Source organism: Mauremys mutica, chromosome 2 (genome assembly GCF_020497125.1).
Source record: "Mauremys mutica isolate MM-2020 ecotype Southern chromosome 2, ASM2049712v1, whole genome shotgun sequence".
Taxonomy (NCBI): Eukaryota; Metazoa; Chordata; order Testudines; family Geoemydidae; genus Mauremys; species Mauremys mutica.
In genome coordinates this window covers 262445485-262467346 of record NC_059073.1, presented here as the reverse complement: position 1 = coordinate 262467346, position 21862 = coordinate 262445485, and the positions used below count along the sequence as shown (strand labels likewise).

Below are 21862 nucleotides of genomic sequence, written 5' to 3'. Positions count from 1 at the left end.
GTTTAATTATGCTGACGGGAGAGCTCTCTCATGCTGGCATAGAATGGCTACACATGAGACTGGACAGCGGCACAGCTGTGCTGCTGTAAGCTCCATAGTGTAGAAAGCGACAGGGGTATGTGCGTGTCTGGAGCTCCAGACAAGAGGGCCTACAGACAGCAGGCCCTCATGTAACGAAGCAGCCGAGAACCAGCCCAGAGCCTGGGAGGGACAGAGCGCTGACTGGGGACGTCCCAGGACGGAAGTTAGGAGAAGCACTGTGCCAGGAAGGAATCACCTGAGAAAGACAAAGCGGAGCCAGACCTAGCATCCCTGTCACCCAGAGCTGCACAGGGCCATGAGTAGTGCAGCTAGTCACTTTGCACTAGGATAAGGAGGGAGGCTATACCTAGTTAAGTGGGGAGGTTGTCGCTCTGTGTGGGTTTGCAGAGAGAGGCAGACGAAGGCAACAGAGGCATTTCTTGGGGAACGTTTTACTGGAGCCAAAGTTGACCAGGAGTGCCCAGGACTCCCTGTTGGACTGGAACTCTGCCCAGGACTCCTGAACTCTGAGTCTAGGCATCTTGCTCAGTGTCTATCCTTTTATATTGTGGTACCATTGGACCCATGGGTTCTCGTGTTGAACGTATCCCTATTTTACCACTCCCCCTATCTTCTCCCCCAGTTGTTTTTCTCCATTCATCCCTCTGCAAATAAAAATTTCCCTCTCCGTATTAGCTGTACTATTCTGGGGTAGGGGGTGTTTATTTGGGGTAGGTTTGGAACAGGTGCCTTGGGGGTGAAAGGGCAGTTCCCTGCTGCGTTCCAGCGCACACCTTTTGTTGGCCAGAGCTACCAGCAGAGCAGACTCCACCTTGGCCACCAGGGTGCTAGAATTACACTTGATGGCCTGTATGCGGACATGCAGTACACTCCACCCCCCATCATTATCCCTCTCTCCACAGGGCTCCCTCTGGACCAAACACCCTCTGCCTCAGGACCAGGTTTTAAAGGGACTGTGCTCCCTAAATCCCAAGGGGCTTATACAGGAGTAACTTCACTAAGTCCATGCAGTTACACAGGTGTCAAACCAGTGTTAGTGAGGGGAAATCAAGCTGCGAGGCTTTAAGCTATAAGAAAATAATATCTGAAAATCACATTCCTACATACTATATCAGTCATTGTGCGATATGCATCAGTAACTTACCACATATAATGATATACAGGGCTCCGAGGACCCGTTCAGTTAGAGTTCAAATTATGCAATTTCTATTTTAAGATATTTTACCAAAACAGATCTAAACAGTCCACATTTGTTTTGTGTTTTCAACTCTGACACTTAAGAGAGATAATTCTCTTAACTGGAGTTTTTAGCTGAGTCAGCAGCTCCCTCCTATGATTGCTTAATGTAGGCCAGAGTTAAGAGATCCTGTGGGGAGACATTAGACAGAAAGATCTGGTTTTACCCAGTCCAGGAGCTAGCGAGTCTGGAAGAACTAGAGGGCTGTGTCTATGTACAGTGGTTTTGTAACAGGGTTGTCTGTCCCTTTTAAGGGCTGGGGGCAGGGAGCAGCTGGCCCTGTTCTGGAGGAAAGCCCAGCAGTCAGCTAATGACTGGATGTGATTCCCGTGAGGGCTCCAGCCCCATGAGGCTGGCTGGGACTAAGAGAGAGCTGAGAGTTAGAATCCTGCACGGATACAAATCTATATGCACAGATGTGGATATCTGCAAATAGAAATCAGTATCACCTGAACCGCAGGGCTCTCCCGGGAACCGCAGTGGTGAAAGGAGGAGAACGGGGGCCGCCGGTCCCAGGAGCCAGCACCCTGCGCCGGCAGCTCCTCCCGTGCGGCTGTACCACCCCAGCCCCGCCCCCAGCTCCGTCGTCCGGTGCGGCTCTGCAGACCCCAGACAGGAGACGCAGTCATGCAGGCAGCTGTTTCAAAGAGACGGGGGTGGGGCTGGGGGTGGTACAGCCGCACGGGAGGTGCTGCCAGTGCGGGGCGCTGGCTCCTGGGAGTGGCAGCCTCATGTTCTGCTCGTTTCGCCACTGCAGTTCTTGGGAGAGCCCTGCAGTTCAGCGCATAGCGATTTCCTTCTGCGGATATCCGCAGCCACAGATATAAATGTGTATTCGTGCAGGGCTCTACTGAGCAGGGCTTTGGAGCTATGCTCCGGCTCTGCTCCAGCTCCAGGCAAAAACCTGCAGCTCCACTGCTCTGCGCTCCAGCTCCTGGCTCCGCTCCAAAGCCCTGCTAGTGAGAGTACACTTTCCTATGGAGGCAGCGGAAGGTTGCAAGAGGGCAAACACCCTGCGGACCTGCCTCTCCCACAGCCCGGTGAGATCCCGACCCTTTAGTTACTGGAGGTCAGAGAGCCCCACAATCCCAGTCTAGAGCAGAACTGCTGCTTTTGTTATTATTCCATATTTCCTTTTGTCTGTAGATTGAAGAATAGGCAGGGCCCTGAAGAAATGGCTACAAATGGAACTGGGTGTGGCTGAGTGTTTCTCCCAGGCTGGCTCACTGTAGGGCCCCAATTGAAGGGAAGCACTTAAGCATGCCTCTGAACTGGGATGAATTTAAGCATGTATTTAAGCGCTTTCCTAAAATGGGGCCTAAATTACTTCTAAACAAGTCCTATCTTTCTGTACTGTAATAATTAGGACATTTTTTGTGACATACACATTAAAACAATATTCTAACCTATGTAGTTTCCAACACTCTCAACGCTGTAGTCGTATTTATTAGTAATCTCTACTGAAAAAAGGACAGATACCCAAAAATACAGATTCCCTACCAGGGCCAAGTGCAAATGGCATTACACTGTCTTGTTTTCCTTTCATGGATTCCATCTGTCAGACTAACATTACCAGATTTAGTTTTCAGTTTCATTAAACATTTAAATATGAAAGGGCCATGATTTCCCGAAAGCCATGATTTCCCAAACTGACTAGTGATTTCTCTTTTTGGTGTCCAACTTGAGACACCTTCACAAGCCCGACTTTCAGAAAGTGTTGAATACCCACGCTCTGAAAAATCAGGCCTCTTTAAGGCATCTCAAATTGAGATACCCAAAATCATTGGTTGCTTTTGACCATCATGGACATTTAGCTTTTTACTCTTCCATTGTTGTGGTTTATTTTAGATGTAACCAGTGTCTGAATGAGCTCTCCCCTGACATTAGTGATGAGCTGGGGGAAGAGACTTCAGGAACCATGTTTGCATAGACACGCCTACTCTGCATATATGCAGCATGGTGGAGCTGCTTTGCCAAAATTTGGCAAATGCTGGGTTACAAATCACGTTAGTCCAAGAGTAATGACATGTGGTTATCCTTATCGTGTGAGTAAAGGGCAGCAGAACGGTACTTAGACAGCCCTGATTGAGGAGGTCGCCCTAAACTGAACCTTACTCTCTAAGTAGTGAGTAGGGATGCCAAATCCCAGTGAAAGACAGGTGATGGGGACTTGGATTTGTATTATATTGCTATGCTACCTGGTGGTATGGACTTTGCTCAAATTGTCCTAGACTCCCTTTGACCGTCCCCCCTCTAGTGTTTAGAGATAGAGCTAATCACTCTGTTCAGAGGCATTGTTTCTGTACAGTAATTACCAATGCCGAATCACTGATAAGCAAGTCTGGGGGGTCTTAGACCTGGTGTCAGGATAGTGGTGAAAGGAAAGACAATACAGCGGCTGTACTGGCAGTGAGGTTTCCTGTTACCCAGTGAAATCACTAAGAGCTGAAATCACTGAAGACCTGGGTTAAGCAGTGGAACCTCAGAACATGGCATTGCAGAAGTGGCAGTGAGTGTCCAACATGGCAGCACATGACCACCAGAAGCAAGGGCACACAGCGACCACAGAGACATTGCTTGATGCCCCCCCCCACACCCTTTGTGGGGTAGAAGGTGAACCCCTATGACCACACCTCTGAACTCTGGGTCTTTGCTAACCAAGGACAGCCACATGCACAGAGGGTGGGGGAGTGATGTGTTAAAGGGACATCTTTTCGTCAGACTTTTCCACCACAAAGTGGGAAACTGAGGCAAAGGGCACTGCCCCATGCACTGTGGGGCTGGGATTCTGCTTATGGTGGCATGCTTTTGAACATGGTTGTGGGGTTTTCGCAAACTACTGCTTGGTTCTCTTTTGTTACCCAGACTCAGTGCTTGGGAGAGGGGAAGTATTGTCTCTTAAGTGCCAAGGACTGGTGGTAAATTTTCTCAGATTACTGGGTAGGCGCTTGAGCTGGTTCTGTTTTGTATTGTTAAGATGCTGATTCCACCTGGCAGAAGACTGATAAACACATCACAGCAACACTAAATAATCCTTCCAAATCACTTACCATTTAAATCTTTAAAGCCAACTGTAAAGTTATATTCTTTATTAGATTCTTTGGGGGATGGAGGCTGAACAGTTTCCACTCCTAAACTCTGTGGAGATGGAACAAAAAGAAAGGAGTTGATGATGTAATTATTAAGATACTAATATTTATTGACTAAGTTCCCTCTAAACTGCAAAGCTGCATGGCCAGCTATCAAGGGCCGTGCAGGCACGCACCAGGGAGAAGTGCCTCTCCCCCGGCCCTGGAGCTGCCACGGCAGGGAGAAGCACTCTCTCCCAGCCCTGGGCTGCTGCGGTGAGAGAGGGCTGAGGGGGGTCCGCTTTCCCCGCCGCAGCCCCGGGGGAGCCTGCACCCCAAACCCTTCATCCCCAGCCCCACCCCAGAGCACACATCCCCAGCCAGAGCCCTCACCTGCCCCCTGCATCTGAACCCTCTGCCTAGCCCTGAGTCCCCTCCCGCATCCCAGACCCCTCATGCTCAGCCCCAACCCAGAGCCCACCCCCCAGCCAGAGCCCTCACACCCGTGCACCTCAACCCTTTGCCCCAGTCCTGAGCCCCCTCTCACACTCCAAACCCCTCGGCCTCACCCCCGCCATACATCAACTCCATATTGATGCACATAACAAAATTTATTCTGCACATGGATGTAAAAAATTAGAGGGAACATCGTTTACTGATCATGTTACACTGAATTATTCTAACAAACTCAGTTCTTCCCTTAAGAAACAGAAACCCACATACTAGTGTGTTGGTCTTGTTTACTCCATGATGTTTTATATGGGTGAATGGCTTCTTTAAAGGGAGAATTTCTAGCCTGCAGTTTGTTCCTAAGAATGCAGGTTGGGGACTGGTGCTTTAGAAAACGAGGAGAAGCATACAAAATTAAGACAAAGAAAGGATTCCTCTCTGAAATTCCCACTGACAAAATAACTGGCTCTAGCAGCTGAATGATTCCAGAAGTGTTTATATTTACTAGGTTGGCTGGAACTGGTGAAAATTTTCCATAAAAAAAAGTAATAAAAACTTTTTTTTACCAGTTTATTTCTTATGATTTCCCAGCCGCACAATGTTAGTTTCTTATGAACTTGTGCAAAGCTGAAAAATTGAAAATGTGAAGTCAAAATGCCTCTTCTGCATGATGACTATTCACGCTTGCAAAAATAGAGAGGGTGTGAATAGAGGAAAGGAAGGAAATAACCACATGAGATTAATTCCTTTTATCTGGGCTTGTGAAATTAAGAAAGGAGTTTATATACAAAACAGAGAAGACAAAAATGGCAATCATGGCCCCTAATCCAGCGAAGCACTTACTACTGGCCTGCTTTACCTTAAGCATTTTCTTAAGTGTTTTGCGGGATCAGCGCTCAAATGCATAAAGGAAATGTTTTAATTTTTTTTTTTTAAAGAAAGGAAACGGTATTTCATAATGGCCAGAAATGAAAACTGAAAACAGAGAAAGTACAGGCAAATTGAAAAAGAAAACAATGGAAGTGCAGAAAAGTAGTCAAAAATTAAACATGAAGAGGTAGTATAAATGAAAATCAGGCCCTTTCTGTCTAAGGCCTGTTTACACTGTGAATGTGCCATATCTACATCTACTTTCTGGCTTGTTTTCACTGCCAGAGTGGTATATAGAGACCTCAGGATAAATGAGAATAAGGCCCAAAGGCAGTAATAAAAGGGAAGAAAAAATACAATTCACCGAATAGTTTAGGAAAATAGGAAGCTAGAAGAACCAGTTCTTAGAAAAAGTTCTAAGAAAAAGAGGGGGAATATGAGGAAGATCTAAAGTAAAAATTAATATAAAAGAAAAACTACTTTTGCTTTGCATTTCAATATTTTACTATGAAACTAAGTACTCTAAAAGACCCTATTCTCAATTATAACTACAGCTGTTAAAAAGTCAGAAAGCTAACAGGGAACCACGTGTTGTGGTTTCGATAGCCAAGACTGTCATATTAAATCATGTTTTCCTCTAGGCTTTCAAGATACTTCAAGCAGAATTCCTATTCTGTGTCACAAAATGTTTGGTCTTGAATTTGGCAGACTGGGATTCAACAAACAGGAAAGACTTCTGAACTAGAGGCTTTAAGTAGGGCACCTCGTACAAAATTCCAGATAACAGTTTAAGGGTTTCAATTAAGCATAAGTTTATTTAAAACAAATGTAATGAGTATAACAAGTTTTTGGCTATGAATTCTTCATCAGTCTCATCAGTTTTGGTGTAGGAAATCTTCCAAGGTCTTGGGTTTAGAAGGAGACTCATGCTGTTTTATAGTTCCTTCCAGAACAATATTTTGTATACACATATTCCCTAATGCCATCAGTGTTGTGCCATTCATATTTTGGCACATGTGGTGAGGAGTCACTATGCTAGATGTCTTTCAGATAGTCAACAAATTAGTAAAACACATTTTTGTCTTCATTTCCATAGTTTATAGTTGACTCAGTTTACAGTTTATAGTTGTGGAATCCTCATCATTGGAGGTTTGCAAAAACAGGTTGGACAAACAGGGACGGTCTAGGTTTACTTGGTCCTGCCACAGCACAGCGGGCAGTCCTTGATGACTTCTCGAGGTCCCTTCCAGCCCACATTTCTAGGATTCTGTGCTTCAACAGGTTACAGTTCATTTAAACATGAACGCAAAGTGTTCATCCATGGTGATTCAGATGCAAACTCTTCTTGTTTCCATAGCAAAATGATTGGACATTCTGAGGCTACGTCTACTAGGAATCTGGATTAACTTTTTGAAAAAGGCTTCTGATATCATGTTAGAGCTGTTTCATGTTCTAGCCAACTATAATGTCACTTTTGTTGTTGTGCAGGCAACACGATTTAGAGAAAATCAGTTTTAAGTCACTTTCAAAAGACTACCTGTATTTATTCAGTAGGAAGGTGCAATGTGTAGTTGTAAAGGAATAAGGAAGGTAAAGTGTTCTCCTAGTTTCCCTCCCTTATAGTAATTTCTCTTATCCTTTGTGGTCAACCAGATTACTTACCTGCGTCAGCAGGTCCATTTCCCCCAATAAATTGCTGAACATTTCGTCTATATCATCACATGTCTGCTCCATCTGAAAAGAAATAAACCCACAGATAAGAACATCAGCATTAGTCTTTTTAAAACTTTGGAAGCAATTCTATAAACACAGGAAAAAAACAACTTCAACCAGTTCATTTCTTACAAAGCCTTTCCAATTTATATTGAAAGAAACAGTTTCTTATTCATGGCAATTTAGCAGATAAATCTTTGCATAATTTAGAAATAATTGATAAATTAGTATTAGAGGAGCAAAGAATCCTGTGGCACCTTATAGACTAACAGACGTTTTGCAGCATGAGCTTTCGTGGGTGAATACATCCGACGAAGTGGGTATTCACCCACGAAAGCTCATGCTCCAAAACGTCTGTTAGTCTATAAGGTGCTACAAGACTCTTTGCTGCTTTTGATAAATTAGGACTCTGATCCTGCATATTCTTAAGCATATACTTAATTTTATGCTCTTGAGTAGTTCCATCAACCTCAGTGCTCAATGTATAATCTATATTTTATTAAGAGTCACCAGGTAATAAATCTGCACCTTAAACAACTAAAACTGAGTTGAGAGAGAGAGAGGGAGAGAGAAACTGAAAATTTGAGGCTGACAATGTGAGGATTTCAGTCCTTGGCTTAAACCACTGTAACTACAAGATTTTAGTTGGGCTGTTTTCTAGTACAAGGACTGGATATGGTTTGATCCACTTAATTTTTTGGCTTGATATTTCTCCCTATGTTAAACCAAACACTTCTTTATTTGAGATACTTCTGGTCTTACGCTGTTGGGTGTCTGTCGCAGACCATCAAAGACAGAGCAAATATATAGTCACTTCTGAGATACAGGAGCATGCTAAAAGGTACTTGACCTGGGAGCCTGGCAAAGTGCACTCTCTCACTTAGAGGTTTGACCCTGCAAGTGCTGAATACTCTGGCACTGATCCCACAAAATATTTAAACACATGCTGAGCTGTAAGCATGTGATTAGTCCCATTGACTTCAGTAGGACTGCTTTAATGTCTTTCAGGATGGGGCAAAATTCTCAGTACTTCCAAGACCAATGAGCACTCTAGATGTAGTCAGCAGGGGACATGGAGAAAGCCTGGTGATTGCAAGGAGTGGCAAGAAAAGGGGGATCAGAGATTGCACCAGTCTTTAGGCACTTAATTTTACATGGCACATAACTATTCCAAAATTATAGGATAAATAGCCACTGAACTACATGATAAATACTCTTTTCCTGAGAATTGCTTGGTAATTTTACTTGATTACTGAACTGTACTAAAACTAACGGAGGCTGGGATTTTAAAAAGAGCCTAAGGGAGCTAAACCCCTGTAGGTCCCATTAAATCCCTAACTCTCTTAGGCATCTCTAAAAATCCCAGCTGAAAGCAAAGGAATATGAACCTAAAATATTCTGGTTTCTAATCTGGCCTGAGTTCCTGATTCACTGTTGTGCGAGCTTGGGTAAACCAGTGATCTGCTTACATCTCATTCAATCCAGCTGGAAACAGCACAGCAAACAACAGATCCTTACTACAAATCAGATGCTGTATCTGAGCTCAGCTTTCCTAAGGGAAAATATATATAAGAGATCACTGAGAATCTTGAAAATTTTTTATTTTCTGGTGCTTGTGTATTATTTTTTTTGGAAGGCAAAAATTAATGTCACTATCCTGAGAGTGCATGGCACGGACTATGTACACACAGGGTAAATAGTTAGAGTGGTCAGTAATTGAACAATTCTTACCTGCTTAATTGCTCTGCATAAAATAAAGCAACATGAGGTTCAAAGTAAATGTTGTAATATGAGGGGGACTACTGGCACTTCTTCAAAACTGTGATGGAACCCAAGGATGCCATGGTCTCCCTCCTCTAGCTCCCTTTAACCACCCTCACTAAAGTTTCCTGTGTATCAACTCATCCGATGAGACTTCCTTTTAACCTGAGTGCCCTGCCCCACAGGCACTCAATACTCAGCCAGAAAGGTCTCTAGTAGAACAACACAAGCCACTCTGCCTACCTCCCTTGGGCCCTTTGGCATGGGGATAAATATGATTGTCCTTTCACTTATGTCATCATTTGCACATTCTGTAATCTGGTATACAGTGGGTGTAAAATGCTATAGTCATATAGTAGTATTTTATACCCACTTTGGGCTCTTTGCACTAGTGTAAATAGCTAAGCAGGGCAACAGAAAATCTGTCCAGGTGCATGCACAGTGTTCTGAGATCTTACCAACCCAGGGGAACTCAAGGTTTGGAACTGGATTCAGAACTGCTGCACGTCAGTGCAAAACTTCACTACGCAGCCATCAAATATACCAGGTATAGTTTAATAGTCAATTGAAAGATCTGTAACTTGATTGTCCTTTCGTATACTGTATACACAGTTACTCTGACTAGATAAAATATTTTGTATGATTTAAATACCAAATGACTTCTTATACAAGAAACAATGCTTAGGCACCATGGTTCTAGGCGCTTTATAATACTTATGGCTAGATACAGAGGCTTGGCAATGATCTACAAGACTGAGAGGTAGTATTAGACATGTAAACACACACATCAGTTCAAAGTGGATGTTTTTATTACATTACAAACTTTCAGTTTGGTTTGTTTTCCTTTGCTAGAAGCAATTTTTATTCTATGGAGTTAGGGAAGGGATATCAAGGAGATAATTGCCTATAATACCACTGTACAAACAAAAATGACTAATACATATATAAAGAGTTTAATTTAACATTATCACAGATTCAGGAGCAATAACCAAAGGTATATAGAGGTTCTGTAATTTACTGGGTAGGGGTAACTGATTATTAAATCCTAATTCACTTATTGGAATCATTAGCCTTACAGCAATAGCCAGACTGCAATTTAAGCATTTCCCATTATACTTAGGATTAGGGGAATTTAGAGTTTCCATTAGAAGAGAGAGATGTGTTTGTATTTGATCAGACACAGCAAATTCATACTTGTCATGTGATGAAAATAGAGTTGCAGTATATCACCAAATATATTGTTGGTGCTTAATAAATAATAAATTCTTCTTAATTTTCCTGTTTTCTGCAATTTAGCAGGGAAGGAAAAATATCAGCTATAGGAATACCATTAACTCCATGAGCCTTTTGATTTGATTTTTTTAAAATGACCTACCTATGTTTAAGGACAAGCCTTTGCTAAATCAAAATTATACTTTGCTTTTTTTTTAAATCCACAACAGGAATGTAAAGAGGGCAACAAGTACTTTCATGTTGCTACCATTGAGGTCTTGTCAAAAGAGGAGACTGCTTTTTTACAGTGGATGAAAGGATTAGGAGGTGAGATGGTTTAAACTCAGAAGGAGCTAATCTTGTTGAGAGTTGAAAAATAGATTGGTGAAAAAAACTGATGCAAGAGAGCTGGATGTTGAATTCTCCAACAGTTCACCCAATTTATCAGATTATTATCAACTCTAATATATTTAAAGCCTCTCTCTTGACTTTACATGACTGAATCTTCAGATCCAATCAATTCACTGGGAAAAATAATATTTCCATTTAGAAAAGCAATGTTCAAAGAAATCTCAAAGAATTTCCACTGAAGAATGGAGCTGGCTGGTCACTGCTGATTGTTACTTGATCGGTCAAATAAAGGGCATTATAATATCAGATCATTCAGACCTTAAGCAAGTAGGCAGCCCTACAAGTTCCATCTTATCTTTAAATGACGATTAGGAAGCATAACCATGTCTAGCTCAGGCGCCACTTTCAGTGAATAGATATTCATCATAAACACTAGACTGAGTACACCGAGATAGTCATTGAGCCATCTCATTTACTAGTGTCCATATTTTTCTCTTGTATTTTTATAAATCATTCTCAGGAGAACAAAGTTAATGTTCCCATCACCAAATCTTGTGAGCAGAGATACTATTTTTAGACTTAAGCATATTGAGTTATCCCTTAAACTAACACAAGTTCAACAACGACCTTGGTAAGGGCTAAACAGCCACTGACTTTAGACTAGAGCTGTGTGAAAAGGCTCACCAACAGCAATGGTACCAGCAATGGTATCACAGATCTGATCTGGAGGCTCCCATGGATTTAGCCATATTCATAGACTTGTCTATCCATATTGGTAATTGGCTGTGCGAGTGAAGAGAGAAGAGGGGAACCATGCTGCCATTCCACCTATGCCCCTGTCCACTTAGCCCTTCCCTCTTCCCTCCTCCCTTCCCCGAGCCCTGTTCAGAATCCTTCCTGAGCTCTCAAGACTCTCACCACACGTCCAGGTGCAGGTTCAGCTGTACGTCCCAGGGAAGGCCTGGAAAAATTCCTCTACAATGGGCCCTCTGATTCTGGTGCTGCTGACAACTTCATAGATGCAGTGATAGTCTGGGCTCTATGAATCCACATTCAACAGAAACCTATGCCTGATTTTGTGGAAACAACAGATGGGACCTGTCCCCCAGACCAGTGATGCAAGGGACCACACAGCTAGAGGCTGCAATACAGGGACACCTGGAAGCATTGCAGTTCACTGTAATCAGTTCTCCATATTTCCCTCTGATCCTTAGCACAAACTGGCTGGCATGTAATGACCTGCACATCCACTAATGAGAGCAAAACAGAGACCCTCCATGTCCCCAGAAAATACCAGGACTTCATCAACATCTTCTAAAAGAAAAATGCAGTCACACTGCCCCCACACCGGGACTGTGACTGTCTAATAGATCTGCAACCCAGGGTCAATATGCTGCATGGCCAGATCTATGCAACGTTGGAGCTGGAACTCCTGGACCTCCGTGAGTATATCCAGGAGAACACAGCTAAAGGGCTCATCCATTGTGTAATGTCTCCTGGTCCTGCCAGGGCTCCAATCCTCTTTGTATAGACGAAAGATGGGTCCCTATGTCTCTGTGTAGACTACTGGATGCTAAACCAAGAGGCATTTTGGATCCAATACTCCTTCCACTGATCCCAGAGCTGCTGAACCATATCCAATCTGCTTGGGTGTTCACCAGACTGGATCTTCAGTGGGCCTGGTACAGTATACACCAACCATAAGAACCTAGAATATTTATGTAAAGCCAGAGCCCTGAAGCAACAACAGCTCCGATGGGTGCTATTCTTTTTCCATTTTGATTTCACTATGATTCATCAACCTGAAACCAAGAACAACAAAGCCAACACTCTGTTGTGCAAGAGGGGATATTACAAGGAGGAAGAGAACATAATTGGGAAAGACCCTTCCTTCTCAAACCTCACAACTTCCTCAACACCAGAGTGCAACATGATCTCCTTACTTTAATCTGGTTGACTGTTCAAGACGACCTGCTGGCCAAGACAACTGCAGTTTCCCCAGAGCAACCCAGTGGTGATACTAGGCAGTGGTGTACTGCGACAGGTGGAACAACATATGTCCCGCCAGGGTGCCCTCTCTTGAAAGTACTCCGGATATGCCACAATGCCCCCTTAAAGAGCCATTTTGGCCACTCCAAAACCTTATGTCTGACCTCCCAGATATGGACAGTGATTCAGACTTATGTCACCTCCTGTAACATATGTGTTTGTGCAAAAGTTCCACTCACAAAACGTCTCAGCACCTTTATGCCCCTAGAAACTCCCACTTGATCCTGGACAGTGATTGCCATGGACTTGATACCAGAACTCCCTGAATCGAATAAATGCACCACCATACTCACAATGGTAGATCAGCTGACTAACATGGCTCACTTCATTCCTTGTGCGTAACTGGCCACAGCAACTGCTCAACTTCTGTTCACATGCGTCTTTTGTCTGCATGGGCTCCCTGAATGTATCAGATCTGACAGAGGGTCCCAGTTCATCTCCCAATTTTTGGCATGAAGTTGTCTGACTATTAAACATCCATACCTGCTTATCATCTGCGCACCATCCCCAAACAGATGCCCAAAACAGAGTAAACCAAGTATTAGAATGATACATGTGGTGTTTTACAAACTGCCATTAGGATTATCGGTCCTCTCTCCACCCATACGCCACGTTTGCATATAACAACACTGATCATGTCTCCACAGTCAAAAGTCCCTTTTTTGCCAATTATGGTTTTCATTCCATGCTCCCAATTGCCTCCCAAAACCTGGAGGCCTGAGCAGGGGCGGCTCCAGGCACCAGCACACCAAGCGCGTGCCTGGGGCGGCAAGCCGCGGGGGGCGCTCTGCCGGTCACCGCAAGGGCAGCAGGCAGGCTGCTTTCGGCGGCTTGCCTGCGGAGGGTCGGCTGGTCCTGCGGCTTCGGAGGACCTCCATAAACTAGATGAGTGTATCTCAATCTTTTTGATACCAGGGACTGGCTTGTTGCATCAGGGAGATCTCAGGTACTGGCAGCAGTCCACGGACCAGTCTTTGAGAAACACTGAACTAGATCACTGATGTTTGAGACCATTTCAGATTTCCAGCTAACTACCCTGTCACTGTTAAACTCTGCCTGCCGAGATCACTCAAAATGCACCGAGTCTTCCATTCACAGAAACCCCATTTCTGGACCTAACGCAAGCACCTCTGCCCCCATCGAGTTCCAGAGCCATGAAGAATACCTTGTCCAGGGCATATTGGACTCCAAGCTCAAAAAAGGGAAATTATGGTAACTTGTGGACTGGGAGGGGTATGGTCCTGAGGATCCATGCTGGAAACTGGGCCTCCCCATTCCCTACTTCATAGAGGCTTTCTACAAAAGCTACCCAGGCGATGCAGAAAGGTTGCCCCTAAGAGTGAGAGAGTGGTACAGTATAAGGAGAAGCAGGTCCAGAACCTGCGTTTGCAGATTCTGTGGGTGGCAACCACCCCCAGAGTAAGGGACTAAAAGTCTGGTCGGCAGAGCCTAGGATAGCTGATGTTCCCACAGTGCCACTGGGAGGCCATGCAGAGCCACTGTCATGGATCATAGTGGAGAGTAGGCACTGCAGGAAGTACCACCCAAGGGAGCCAGAGTGACAATACCTTGTGGCCCTCTGATTGGCCAACCACCCTATTTAACCCTGGAGGGTGCTCCAGGAAGTTGTCTGGGCATCCACACAGACACTGGGTCTGCTGCGACTCCAGACCTCACCTTGTCTCTTGATCTTCTGATCCTAATTTCTGCCTCCTGATTCTAGCCCAGTACTACCTATGATCTCCAGTCTCTGATCCCAGCCTGCTTTTGACCCTGACTCTTGCTTATTGAACCCAGCTCACCAACTACCATCTCTCACCTCAGCCCAGCTCTGACTGCTAGGCCAGACAGCCTACAACCCAACCCCTTACATCCATGCTGCCACCTAACAGTTCTGGCAGCAGACACACTCACCAAGTCATGAGCCTCAGAGGCCCACACACACCACAGGATGTGCTGCCTGTGGAGGGCCTGATTGACAGGACATTCCCGATTCCTGATTGGTCCAGACATACTACTTAAATCTGGGAGGACACAGGAAGTTCATCTCTGCAGCTAGACAGAATCCCAGCTAGCTGTGGCTGAAGACTCTGCTTTTGTGGTGCTTCTGCTACCTAGTTTCTGACTCGGCCTTGTCTTCTGCATCTGACTTCTGGTTTCTAGTCCTGTATTGACAAATGACTGTTTCCTGATGTTTGGTCCTGTCTCGTGCCACTTGGCTAACTACCCATGACCCAGCGCTGACATCAAGGGGCCACGTGGTAGGTGAAGCATGTAAGCGTATAACAAAACACATTATTGTTCTTTATTTAAGCACACACAGAGCACAGGTCATATAGAAAACAACCACCAACCTGAACAAAACATCCTTCACTCAAGCTCAGCCGTCCTTTGGGAGTCCTTCTTGGGGGACCAGCTGGTTCAGGTAGACAGGATCCCCCTGTGCCTTATCAGGCTCCTGAAGCAGCTTCCTTCAGCTTGAGCTGGTGAAAATGGCCAAGGACCCCCTAATCAGCTCCTGTCCTTTATAACCTTCCAGTCCCTCTGTCAGAGGACTACTAGATCAGCATCCCCAAACTACCAGGTAACTCTGTTGCCAGGCAAACCTTCCCCTAACAATCAAGTTTTCCTGGTTGAGAGCCACTCTATCATCTATGCTGTTTGTATTAGAAGAGAGAACCATTCCAAGTTAATGACCCTCTATTGCAGGGGTGTGCAAACTACAGCCCGTGGGCTGGATCCGGCCCGTCAGGATCCAGCCCATGGGATTGCCACCCCGTGGCACCGCAGGCCCCACGCTGCAGCCAGCACCATGTCCCTGCAGCCCCTGGGGGTGGGAGGGCGGGAGCAGAGGGCTCCGTGTGCTACCCTCACCTGCAGGAACCGCCCCACGCAGCTCCCATTGGCCGGGAACAGGGAACCGCGGCCAATGGGAGCTTCGGGTGAAGTACCCACAGGAGAGGGCAGCTTGCGGAGCCCTCTGCACCTCCTCCCCCAGGGGCCGCAGCGACGTGGTGCTGACCGCTTCCGGGAGTGGCGCGGGGCAAAGGCAGGCAGGCAGGCAGACAGGGAGCCTGCCTTAGCCTTGCTGCACGCCGATGCCACCCCGAAGCTGCTCCAGGTAAGCGGCGCTGGGTCGGAACCCATACCCCAATCCCCTCCTTCACCCCAACCCCCTGCCTTGAGCCCCCTGCCGTACCCCACACTCCTCCTGCACCCCAACCCCCTTCCCTGAGCCCCTTGTAAACCCTGCACCCCTTCTCTGCTCCAACCCCCTGCCCTGAGCCTCTTCCTGCACACGGACCCCCTCCCACACCCCACACTCCAACCCCCTGCCCGAGTCCTACATTCACAGCCCTGCATGCAATTTCCACACCCAGATGTGGCCCTTGGGCCAAAAAGTTTGCCCACCCCTGCTCTATTGTCAGCCTTGTATCACTATGCTTTGGAATTTCAGTCCAACATGGAGGCAAAAGCACAACAGAGAAAGCAACTAGCCTGTGCACTCAAAATGGAGATGGTGGCCTGATAAAGATATCCAGAGAGAGCATTCATAATCTCGCACAGAAGTGTCCCCTTCACTTCCTTCCCCTTTCCCCATCATTTGGTTCTCTCGTCTCCTGAGCCCTTAGTTCCATTCCTCCTTCTGCTGATTGCTGCAGTAAGAATGGATAGAGAACTGGGGTGTGGTGGGTGGCTGGAATCTATCCCATTCAAAAGACATGCTGCTGTGTACTGGACCACCTGCCCAGTGGCCAGGGGTCTTTACTGCTAGTTCTTTGGGATTATTTTTACCAGAAACGCAAAGCAAAGTTTGGCAGTATCTCAGCCTGTTGCAACTAAAAAATTAAAAACAGGAAAAGGTTTGCACAAGCGTCTTTAAAGTTAAACTGAGTTTCAAGAATAGTCCTCATGTATAACCATTTAACAATTACCCATGTCAGAATTTTCTGTATATATTATAATTAAAAGTAACTTCTGAGAGTGCTATAAATGAAAGCAATTAAAGAAAAAATGCAAATATAACAGCCCTTTATAGTCTGTTTCCCTTGTTATTTGTCTGAGACAAACAAGATGGAGCAGAGGGGAAAAATCAAAATTAAAAACAAAAAAGCAGAAATTGTGGTTGTAAAATAATAAAAGTTGTCAGGGAGATGCCAGGGGAAGTGCAGTTTGTGAAATGACTTTTAACCTATTCTTAAAATGACTGAAGTTCAAGTTGACAGTATCCCCTTGAGTTACTCTTTTGAATAAGAGCAAAACACAGGAAAATGTGTTTGTTTTGATTTCTCATATCATTTATTCTCTATATCTCCAGAAAAAACTCATTTTATGAGCAACTCTGGCCTTAAACATTCCCATAGTTCTCACACTGTATGAGACTAATTGGAACTTAGTTTTCCTCCAGTTTGATGTTTTAACAATCAACCTTCATTATTCAGTTTCTGCAGATTAAGACCTATTTTAAAGGTTCCTGTCATTTAGAAATGTCTTGGCCAACTCACCAGTTCACCCACTTAGACTCATAGATCCAGTTTTTCATTCCATATCCACCATTGAATCCTACTGCACTAGTTTCCTGCTTGGCCTTTTATTTTTAAATCTCTCTCTTCTGATTTCCCAGACTCTTTGCTGCTACTTCTCTTACATTAGATATTTACAGCTTTGTCACACTGAACAATCTCAAGTCATTTTATGTTGCTATTTGTATTTTGCATCAGTTTGTCCAATCAAATCAGATTTCTGCATCTTGATTTCTCTTCTGGTAGTGTTAGACCAGGGGTAGGCAACCTATGGCACGCATGCTGAAGGCGGCACGTGAGCTGATTTTCAGTGGCACTCACACTGCCCGGGGGGTCCTGGCCACCAGTCCAGGGGGCTCTGCATTTTAATTTAATTTTAAATGAAGCTTCTTAAACATTTTAAAAATCTTATTTTCTTTACATACAACAATAGTTTAGTTATATATTATAGACTTACAGAAAGAGACCTTCTAAAAACGTTAAAATGTATTACTGGCACGCGAAACCTTAAATTAGAGTGATTAAATGAAGACTCGGCACAGCACTTCTGAAAGGTTACCGACCCCTGTGTTAGACCAAAGGACCTTTTCTTCCTGACCAACTGGGCTTTTGCTGCTCATTGTCACTAATTATGCTGCCATTTCCAAAGTCCTGTACACATCCATTTTGGGTGGTGTCTGTACAAAGATGTCTCCAGCTGTTCCTAATTGACTCGTACCACTTCTGCAGTCCCTTGTCCCTTGTCACATCAAACTCCCTGGATGCTGGATTTCTGAAGGTTATCAGACACACCGTGCAACGTTTTCCAGATCTTACAAGCACTTTTGGAATTTCTTGTGTTAAGGCAGGAGTTTGCATCAGAATTTATCTGAAGCTATGGGCAAGGAAGCCAAGATGCTTCAGTACCATGGCAATTCAGCAGTTTCAGGGCAAGATGGCCCAAGGGAACCTGGGGAGGGAAACACTGTCTGATGCAACTTGCTGCCATTGCATTAAGGAACAGCCCATCCTCCGAAGACAGTGGGCATTGCTAACAATGGATAACAAAGTAGTAGTGCACACACTCCCTTACATTTTCTGAAGCACTAGGGAAAGAATCTGACCTGCTACTTGTAGTAGGAAGAGAGCCTGAGACATAAGCCCTTGTGTCAGAAGCCTGGTATGAAGCAGGACCTGCTCACAGAATCTGGCAAGGACAGGGCTGATATTGCAGAAATACACATTACTAAGAAGTTCTAAGCACAGAGTACTCACGCAAACACAACCTGATATCAAGTGGTACCAGAACATCCCGATATCAAGGATGGTACAAGAACATTCCCCAAGGATAACAGGTACACACTGACCCCTCCTAAAAAATAAGGTCAGTACTAGTACGTAATAGAGTTGTTTTGATTGAATCAACATGTACAAAGTGATGGATAATAACTAGCCACATCTGGGGGAAGTAACTAATTATGTCAGAGGGCAGTACTAACTTGTTTGTATCGGAGTATAAAAATGTATCTCAGAGGGAGTATCTTTGTCCAGCTGAGGGGGAAATGGAAAGTCCCACCATTCACTGACATGCGTCCATTGACATGGGCATACATGTCTTAGTATCCTCGTAGAGTCTGACAGGTGCTATTATCATGTTTTGTCAACAATAAACCTGGCCTGGCACCTTCGTACCTTAATGGATCTTGTAGTTATTGGGCGGTTCGCTCAAGGACTGCTGTGCTAACTGTCTTCGCAGAGCTGGGGCAGCACCTGAGGAGAACACACACATGCAGCCAAACATCTAACCACACTGCTTATGTGGCGGTAGAGGGGATAACAGAGATTTCCTCCATTAGTGCAGCACATGGCAGGATTTTACCCTAAATGTGTGTGAGCAGGATTCTGCTCTATTGGTGGAAGTGGAGGTATCTATGGTCACTTTGTCTCAGTCTCTTTCATCAGGCAGGTTTAAAAACAAAGTATCTATCTTCTTTGCTTTCTTAATCCCACTTTTACACAACTCCAACTCCCAGAATCCTTTTAATTCCATTTCTGGAACTGCCACTGTAGTAGTAGGATTTTATGTTTGTATTTTGTATAATTTAGAATGAAGGATATAATAATGTAGCTTGTATTAAATGTATTGATGTATGATTTGACCATATCCTGCCAGCCACCCTTTTTGAATAGCAAAAAGGAATGGCCTAACAGCCATTGGTAGAGATGCATCAGCCAGAATTTCTTTGTGTCTGGACTGATTTCAAGGCAGTAACAGACCTTTGAGTCACCACTTTGCTGTAGGCTTAGCATTTTAAAATAAGTAAAAGAATGCCATGCTTGTTTTTCTTCTGCATTGTAATTTGATGTTCCTGTTCAAAATGTTCTATGTAAATTAATTCTGTTTTGTGTGTGAATGAGGAATAAGTGTGAAGGCCACTGCTGAACCAGATGTTCTAGGGAGGAACCGGAGACAGATGCAAGGGCGCCAGGAGACTGCAACATGCCCCTATTGAAGTGTCAGAGGAGGGCAGATTGATGACTCTAAAGATGAGACATGCACCTATCAATGGGGACAAGATAGCTGTGATCAAACCCAGCATGGGATAACTCCCCTGAGAAACTTGAAAGAACAAGATAAAGGATGAGAAGGACAATTTAAGAAAACAAGCACTCGTCAAACCACCATTGATTACAGCATGATGGTGCAAAACTCATTGGTCCCAATGAAGGAAAATCACTATATAAACAGAGTGCCTTGCCATGAAACTTTGGGTTTGTCCTGCCAAGACTTCTCCAGAGCATTGTGTCGCGACCGACAGAACCCGGCTCTTACCTACCCGTGATCAATCTAGCTGGCCACTAGATTGAGCCGGACTCTAGACTGGTAACTATAACATTGACTGGCGTGTGTGTGTGGGTGGGTGGGGGGGGTGACTGAATGCATATGTTAATTGTTGCATCTTCAATAAATGCAGCTTATTGCCTTTTCCCCTGAAAAAGATCTCGTGTGCTTCTTATAAGCATAATACCATAAGCTCTGGAACGTTCATATAAAATGACATCAGATTCTGCCTGAAGACATTTTACATGCCATTGATAAACAAGATCATCAAAAACTGACACTTTGCTTGCCACATTACAAAACTCTTACAAATAAATTTTGGAACTCATGTGTTCCTATTTAACACAGAAAGATCTACATATCTATCCTCCTTTAAATGCCTGGAGGGCATGTTTATGTTTGACTTCACACTAACAGGTTCTGGATTATATTAACTTCAGAAATTACAATTGCTGATAAAGTCCATCTGTTCACCGAGGGATGGTGAAACATTGCTTATCTGACAAATATCAATGCAATTATTATTTGTGGAAATCCATAAAAGAAATGTGGTTCTCAATAATGTCACAATTTAACATAAACACACTCTGGAGTGGGCTAGGATGAGACCATTCAACCCACCTCGCTGCCAGCACATTCCCCTTCTAAATATCTTCTTTAGCCATAGTCAAATGAACATATTGCTGCCCCTTTTTTACCCAAGTGGCTAGTCAAAGTTTGGGGCCCTGAGGATGTTTCAGCCGGAAGTAGAAATTGACAGTCTGGTATTGTCTTTGGTGCAATCTTGTTTATTTACAAGGAACACAAAATCTTGGTTAACTGAGTGCAGGAGGAACCATGAACCCAGGGCCAGCTCCAGGGGTTTTGCCGCCCCAAGCAGCCAAAAAAAAAAAAAAAAAAAGCCGCGATCGCGATCTGCGGCATTTCAGCGGAAGGTCCTTCGCTCCGACCGGGAGTGAGGGACCCTCTGCCAAATTGCCGCCGAATAGCTGGACCTGCCGCCCCCCTCCTGAGTGGCCGCCCCAAGCACCTGCTTGCTACGCTGGTGCCTGGAGCCGGCCCTGCATGAACCAAAAGAGCAGTTTATTAGCTTACAGCCCCAAGTTGCTTTAGGCAACACTGGACCCCAAAGCTTTCTAACTTTTTGCAGGGTCACAGTGTGCTTTGCTTTCTCTCTCTCACTCACACACCAGCCTGGTCACAACACCCAGTAGGGCCATCCACCCACATGGTGCTAACTTCTGGGCAGATTCTATTAGGCCTTGTTTTAAGTGTCACCCTTAATGTTTCTTACAATTATCTTAAGTGAAGGACACATACACACTGAGTGTCAAAGAGGTTAGTGATCCAAGCAATCACCAGTATCTCTCAGCATAGCATTATAAAGAAAAAGAGGTGGCTTATTTTCCCCTGCACATTCAAACTAATGTACTAAGCAAGGCTGAGATTTACAAAGAAACCCAAGGAGTGTGAGGTACAATGTCTATTGATAGGTGCCCAAATCCCATTGAATTTCTCCATTCAGCTTACATGGGCTGCTTGAGACAGGCGAGACGCTTAAATCCACTGCCACAGAAAACTTTGTGAGACAATGACATTTCTTCCTAGTTATGTGAAAGAAAGATGGCTATGGGGAAAACTCCCCAAAATGAATAATCCAGCTGTACAAACAAACATGCTAATATGCATGGGAGAATCAGCAGATATATACCCTTTGTGTAAAGATTTATTTTACAATCAGTCGCATCCCTTGCTCAAACTGGAT

The 21862-nt window shown here is 44.5% G+C and overlaps 1 protein-coding gene across 2 annotated transcripts in view; it reads right to left on the bottom strand.

Annotated features, from left to right (window-relative positions):
* The window catches only part of LOC123364801 (amyloid beta precursor protein binding family B member 1 interacting protein), a 103408-nt gene that overhangs the window by 54582 nt on the left and 26964 nt on the right, over positions 1 to 21862 (bottom strand). The window contains exons 1-3 of one of the 2 annotated variants that reach the window (XM_045007212.1): positions 15108 to 15194; positions 7330 to 7401; positions 4330 to 4417 (exon numbers count right to left, since the gene is read on the bottom strand). In XM_045007212.1, coding sequence (XP_044863147.1) covers positions 4330 to 4417; positions 7330 to 7401 — 160 coding nt within the window. In that variant the 5' untranslated portion in view covers positions 15108 to 15194. Of the gene's footprint in view, positions 1 to 4329; positions 4418 to 7329; positions 7402 to 15107; positions 15195 to 21862 lie in introns of those variants that run through there. The other variant, XM_045007211.1, reaches the window with a different exon arrangement.